At 38.3% G+C, this 7,301-nt stretch overlaps 1 protein-coding gene across 1 annotated transcript in view; it reads right to left on the bottom strand.

Moving 5' to 3' along the window:
* Positions 1 to 7,301, bottom strand: part of NADK2 (NAD kinase 2, mitochondrial) — a 108,548-nt gene that overhangs the window by 50,424 nt on the left and 50,823 nt on the right. Inside the window, exons 2-3 of the mRNA XM_006876551.1 lie at positions 3,309 to 3,392; positions 942 to 1,078 (exon numbers count right to left, since the gene is read on the bottom strand). Of these exons, the coding sequence (XP_006876613.1) occupies positions 942 to 1,078; positions 3,309 to 3,392 (221 nt within the window). The remainder of the gene's footprint in view (positions 1 to 941; positions 1,079 to 3,308; positions 3,393 to 7,301) is intronic.

The raw sequence follows: 7,301 nt of genomic DNA, 5'->3' as shown, positions 1-7,301 counted from the left end.
CAGACATATTGTCAGGAGGGACCAGTCACTGGAAAAGGATACCATGTTTGGTGTGGTGGAAGGTCAGAGAAAAAGAGGAAGAACTCCAGCAAGATGGATTGGCAAAGTGGCAGCATCAATGGCTTTGGTATGGCAACAAGTGTGAGGTTGGGCCAGGACCGGGCAGTGTTCCGTTCTGTTGTTTATGGGGTTGCTATGAACCGGTACTGGCTCAATGGCACCTAACAACACAACAATAACATGATTATAAAATTAGTCACTGCCTTTCTGCCTGGTGTTAAAATGCTTCATTGATAGATGGCTAATTAACCTTGCTTTCCTGGTCTTCAAGCCAACATATATTGACAAAAAAGCAAGCTGTCTACATTGTTCCTCTCAATAACGAATGATATTATCAAAGTTTCTTGAGAAAAAAATACCAAATATTTTTGCTTATTTTCCCCATCATAACTGTTTATAACTGTTAGCTTTCTAAAGCTTACTTTTATCTGTCACCACATAACTTTTAATCCAGGTCCAATCACAATGCATTAATACACCTAGTATTAAATACTAGATGGCACTTCCTGTCACTTCTGTATGTATACCATAACAAAAACAAGAAAACTAAAGGAGACTACCCATTTGAATATAAATTTTGGAAGTTTACATTTTAAGGCCCCAACCTTGCAAAACTATTCCAATATTACATTTTCTAATTCTTCCTTAGTCAACTAATTTCCCAGGCTTTCCTAAAAAATAATTCTCTTAGAAGTATGCTGCATTTCCTAATTCAGATTTTAACCATAACACTAAAGTTTACAACTAAACCAATTCACTGCACTTTTTAGTGTTATTAGTAGCACAAAAATAATTATAAAGTATTACTTCAAAAAATTAGAGATCGATGTAACCATAATTTAAATACTATTCCAAACACTTCTAGATGACAATCTACCTACTTTCCTCATGAACTCGTTCAATGTTGAAGGCTCTGCTATGCTGATTCAAACTTAGCTGCTGTTCATGAAGGTCGACAGGAATGGGATTTATGCCAGTTCCTTCAAGATACAACCTGATCCGTTGCCTCCATAACCACCTTAGAAAAGTCAAGGGAAAGAAAGTTGTCAAGACAGAATAAATTAAACTAAAAGAATGGACATTATAATAATTTCACAAAAAGAATAAAAAGTTATTTACAAACTTGTTTTTACATGCCATCCAGAATTCCAAAATACTTGGCTTTTTGGCTAATAACAAGTAGAAAATCTATATATTACTGTGTTAACAGGTGGCCAGATTAACTAAAAATCCCCCACAGCCAAAATTCAAGTTGATGATTTTTTTAACAAGAAAAGGTAAAGATAATAAGAATAAATAAGTATTACAACATTTTCAAATGTACCTAAAAATTTAAATGATAATTTGCTAAAAGTAAAGAAAAACAATCAGGCCTAGTTTATTTAACAACCAAAAATTCCTATTTCAAAAAGTCAAATGACACAGATTCCGTTAGGTAAGTACATAAAATAAGACTCCTAACTGGTGGTATGGCACTGTATAGTAAGCACTGGACTGCTAACCAAAAGTTCAGTGGTTCAAACCTTCTAGCCACTCCTTGGAAACCCGATACAGGGTCGCTATAAGTGGGAACCAACTCAATGGCACTTAACAACAACAACAACAATTTGGTGGTTTTAAATTAGTAATTTCTAGAAGCACCAAGCTTTCGGAATGACTAGAAACTTGAATTATAGCTAAATAAAGTGACTCCAGAGTTGTCAAACAGATTTGCTATATTTCACAAATACACTGGGGAAAAGTTTTCTCTTACTATAAAATCTAGTCTAAGTCAAGAAGTAAAATACAGCCCAGCTTGGACTCTCTCAACTAGAAGTGAGCAAGTGCTACGTCTCCTTCCACTCTCTTCATTTCAGTCTGATGACTAAACAGAATAAGTGAAAGAAATATGAAAACACCCCACTTACTATGTAATATGTAAGAGGACTCTTGGCGGGTTGCTGTAGGATCAGCACTGGAATGCAAACCACAAGGTCGGCAGTTCAAACCCATCAGCTGCTCCTCAGAAACCCTAATACAGGGTCATTATGAGTCAGAACCAACTTGACAGTACTTAACAACAACTATTATGCAAGAGAGAGATACTAGGCATCTCAGCATTGCTGGAGTAAAGCCAATTCTCAGTCATTATAGGGTGAAGATAAAAATGATGAAGATAAAAAAAGATGAAGATAAGAAACATAAAATCTTTTTGCACACTCAATTTTAACCAATACTTATAACGATCTTTCTTCCAAACTGCTAAGAATTTGTAACAAGGTCAACCAAGTAGAAACAACGCCCCTATCTCACTGAAGGTAAAAACCTGTTGTTGTTGTTGTTGAGTGCTTTCAAGTTAGTGTTGACTCACAGTGACTTTATATAGTTTTCAAGGAGCAGCTGGACAGTTTGAACTATGACCTTGTGGTTCAAACCGACCTTGCAGTCCAGTGCTTTATTCCACAGTGCCGTACCAGGAATCCTTGCCATTATATTATAGGTCAGTTACATTTGTCACGGTTTCTAAACACAATTGAAAATGGACTCTTGTTGTTGTTGTTGCTTTTAAGTGCTGTTAAGTCAGTTCTGACCCATAGCAACCTCATGTAGGGTTCCTAAGAAGCAACTGGTGAGCTTCGCTGATGAACTTGAACTGTAACGACCTTGTGGTTCAAACCGACTTTGCAGTCCATCGCATTCAGCCACAGCACCACATCAGGACTCCAGTCAAAATGGACTGTTGTTGTTGTCGTTATGTGGCGTGGAGTCGGTTCCGACTCATAGCGACCCTGTACAGGGTTTCCGAGGCTGTTAATCTTTACGGGAGCAGAAAGCCTCTTCTTTCTCCCGTGGAGCAGCTGGTAGTTTCAAACTGCTGACCTTGCGATTTGCAGCCCAATTCATAATCACTACGCTATCAGAGCTCCTTCAAAATAGACTAGGAGACAGTATATTCAATCTCTCTATGAATCCAATAAATTCTCTCTTATGGCTACAAACTAGTCAAATTCATAGTAGCTGAGTTGTCTCCCATTCTTAACAACCCTATGTGGCACAGTAAAACTGTTTCATAAGGTTTCTGAAACTATCCATTTTTACAGGAGCAGATAACTTCATCTTTCTCCACAGGAGAAAATTAGCAGCCCAAAATTTAACACACGGCACACCACCAGGGATCCTTTACACAGTTACAGCTAATTCAAATGTCATCTTTAGCAACATTTGTAACATAACACATCTAACAAAGAAGAATAGTAAAAAACTCCTACCTGAACTCTCCACGATAAAACTTCTTTAAGGCTTCTGGGAAGGAATGTGTATATCGGACAGGTAGACACAAATGACCCTCCGACCTTTATTTTAAAACGGATTTTGTGTGATGTAAAGGGGGGTAAAAAAAAAAAAGGGTGAGAGGAAAAAATAAACATTTAAGTCAAGCTATGAAAATTAGATATAAATTTTCTACTCTATAAACCTTATTTTGTGCCCCCAAATTATCTGCTTTTAACAAGAAAAAGGCCAAATATAAACTCTATTCAGCTTTAATGCCATAATATACAGTAATACTTAAGTTTCCACATTATAATGAAACAAAAAATATTAGTAAATCTGCCACTTACTGATTACTCAAAGTTACCTACAGTGAAGTTTTTAGCTTTTTAAATTATTTCACAAAACTTTGGACAAGTTAAGTTAGCAGCAGGTTCATCTCTAAAATGATGACAACTTCATCAATCTCAAAGGGTTATTCTGAGGAAGCAATGAAACAATCCAGTAAAAATGCTTTGAATGATAATGTCTTTTTCAATGTCACTAAAACATGACTGATGAAAAAGTGTACTTCTATGTATCCCTTCACCTATTAAAAAAATATGAGGATGAACTCCCTTAATGTTTCTGCATCACAGTCTGATGCAGAAACAGAATAAAAACACCAAATCACACATTACGATGGATGCTATAGGATAAAGAAAGTACATGCACCTAAAGTGAGGAACAAAGTCGAAAAAATGCAATCATCATCACATGTGACATTCCAATCTTCGACAAAACGCTGAGTGTAGGTTTGGCAAACAGATTCTTGCTAATAAGTATAAACTAACTTGTAAGTGTGAAGACTAAAGAAAAAGATTTCTATAAAGCTGTGAGAGGCAACAGCTTTTTTATCTTGTTGTTGTTGTTGTTATGTGCCGTGGAGTCGGTTCCGACTCATAGCGACCCTACACAGGGTATCTGAGGCTGTAAATCTTTACGGGAGCAGACAGCCTCATTTTTCTCCCACGGAACCGCTGGTAGTTTCGAACTGCTGACCTTGCGGCTCGCAGCCCGATTCGTAACCACTATGCTACCAGAGCTCAAAACTGAGGTTAAAAAGGGTGTGGCCTACTTCATTTATATTTTATAGTCATAGCAATATTTTACACAATGCTACTGCATCAAGTCATTTGATAAAGCTGAGTAACTGCTGAGGTCCACCCTAAACATTCTAGAGAGAAGGGTCTTCTCTCAACAGTTCATATTCGGATGCTACCTAGGACTGCCGGCATCTGAAGGCTGGACTTAGGCTCGAGGATTCCCTTCCAAAGTGTTTCTTTCACATGGCTGGCAAACTCAAACTGGTGCTGGATATTAGCAAAGACCTCAATGCCTTTTCATGTGACTCTCTCCACAAGGCTAATTAGCTGTCCTTGCATCAAAGTGGCGGAATTTCCCCAAAATGATCAATTCAAGAGGCCAATGCTGGAGCTGTAACACTTTTTATGACCTGACTTTGGGAAGCCACACCATATTCTACTGGTGACACAAAGCAGGCACCCTTCTGCATATGGCGAGGGGGTGAGAGGAACCACACAAGGTGTAAAACTAGGAGTCTACCTGAGAGTCCTGGTGAGGTGGTGTAAGATAGGCACTGAACTGCTAACCACAGGTTGGAGGTCCAAACACACCCGTTGCTCCTCGGAAATCCTATTCAGCACCACTATGAATTAGAATCAACTCGTTGGCACTCAGCACCAACAACTTGAGAGGCTGCCTACCATTATCTTCTCTCCCATTTTAAATCGCAAACATTCAAATGTAGTCATTACCAAGCTCAAGAGAATGGGAGAATATAGAAGAAAAGTAAATTAGATCTTTAGAGGAGTCTGTATTATTAGTGAGCCACCTTGAAAACGAATCCTTGAGCCCAAGTTAAGCTATCAGATGTCTGCAGTTGGTAACTATTACCTCTTAAGACAATCCATGCCAAACCACCTAGTCAAGATAATTCCAAATTCTTGAACACAGAAACCGTAAAGTAGCACATTATTAATTTAAGCCTCTAAAAAATTAAGCAGCATTGATAAACTACAGAGAGGAGAAGACACTTAAGTTGAACATTAACTTCCAGGCTTCATTTAAAAATGTGCGGCACCATGGTGTTTATGAAAAAGAAGTCAGACACCTTGAATTATAGAACAAACTCGTAGGAGGCTTAGTATTTTTTTGCCTAGAGGCAAGAGAATCCAAAGGACTTCTAGAACCTATAATTCTAGGTAGAAATCTAAATCCAGAGAAAGGATGGCTTTATTAACACCCTTCTGCTTACCAAGTTTCAAACTTCCCATAAGCTTATAAGTAGTAAACCAGTTTTCTAAATGATAATGTATTTTAATAAATATTAAATAAGATCATCAAAGTTTAGCAAAACATTTCTTATCATAATGATATAAAAATATGCCACTACTAAGAAGTCCAAAAATCCACATGCATCAACACTGAAGACAATCAAAATTAATTACTTCATTAATAACCTCAACTTCATATGCTCAGGGAATACTTACTTAGCTGAATTGGGATCCTAGCCTTCCTTCCAGAAATCATTTGGTTTATGATTCATTTTCAAATGTTTACTGCCTACCAACAATGTGTAAAATTACGCTAGTGCTAGAGAAATTAAAATACAAGGTTCTGTATTCTAGTTTAGAGTCTAATGAAAGATATACACAGTCAAACGGGAAATAACTTAAAAGGATAAGTGCTGTCTGTAGAGGGAATTACAGTCAAAGCCCAGAGGAGGCACCAGTCCTGAACGAGCAAGACAAGCAAATATGAATAAGTACTCCTAGGCAGGAACCCAGACAAATCCATGAAAGGGCCATGGCCTCATAGAAAATGCATTCACTTACTCTCTACTCTTTCAAGTCAGGAGCTTTCTGGAATTCCAGAGCTAAGGCCTCCATGTATGGAACCACCAATGGTGTAGTAGATACTCATACAGTTATATTCTACACCTAAGAATAGCACTTAGCAGGATTCTAGAGAACTGCAGTAATGTATAATGACTGCAGGTAAATGAGGATAAAGTTAGAAAAGCAGATTGGTAAAGGATGTGTAAAGACGTGGTTGTATAGGTAAATATACACATATAAATATGTGTGTGTGTGTGTGTGTGTGTATTTTGTTGGTGGTGGTGTTATCAAGTTGGTTCTGACACATAGCGACCCTATATAAGGCTTCTGAGAGGCAGCTGGTGGGTTTGAATTGCCAACCATGCAGTTCAAACTACCCTTGTGGTCCAGTGCTTATCCTATTGTTGTTGTTGTTAGGTGCCATCGAGTCGGTACCGACCCATAGCAACCTTATGCACAGCAGAACAAAACACTGTCCGGTCCTGGGCCAACCTCACTACTGTTTCCACGCTTAAGTCCATCAATGCAGCCACTTGGCCAATCCATCTCGTTGGGGGTCCTTCCTCTTTTTCTCTGACCCTCCACCTTACCAAACACGATATCCTTCTCCAGTGACTGGTCCCACCTGACAGTATGTCCAAAGTAGGAGAAACAAAGTTTGGCCATCTTGGCCTCTAAGGAGCACTATGGCTGTACTTCTTCCAAAATGGATCTATAGGTTCTTTGGGCAGCCAATGGCACTTTCAATATTCAACTCCAACACCATTAACTCACATGTAACAATTCTTCTACGGTTTTCCTTATTCACTGTCCAGCTTTCGCATGCATACGAAGTTATTGAAAATACTATGGCTTGGGTCAGGCGTACATTAGTCCTCAAGCTGACATCTTTGCTCTTCAACACTTTATAAAGGTCTTGCACAGAAAATCTACCTAATGTAATACGTCGTTTGATCTCTTGACTGCTGCTTCCCTGAATGTTGATAGTTGATCCAAGGAGACTGAAGTCCTTGACAACTTCAATCTTTTCTCCAGTGATAAAAATGTTGTTTATTGGTCCAGTGGTGAGGATTTTTGTTTTCTTGACATTGA

Source organism: Chrysochloris asiatica, unplaced genomic scaffold (assembly GCF_000296735.1).
Source record: "Chrysochloris asiatica unplaced genomic scaffold, ChrAsi1.0 scaffold00390, whole genome shotgun sequence".
Lineage (NCBI taxonomy): Eukaryota > Metazoa > Chordata > Mammalia > Afrosoricida > Chrysochloridae > Chrysochloris > Chrysochloris asiatica.
Note: the sequence above shows the minus strand (reverse complement) of the source record. Positions and strands in the feature narration are given on the sequence as shown.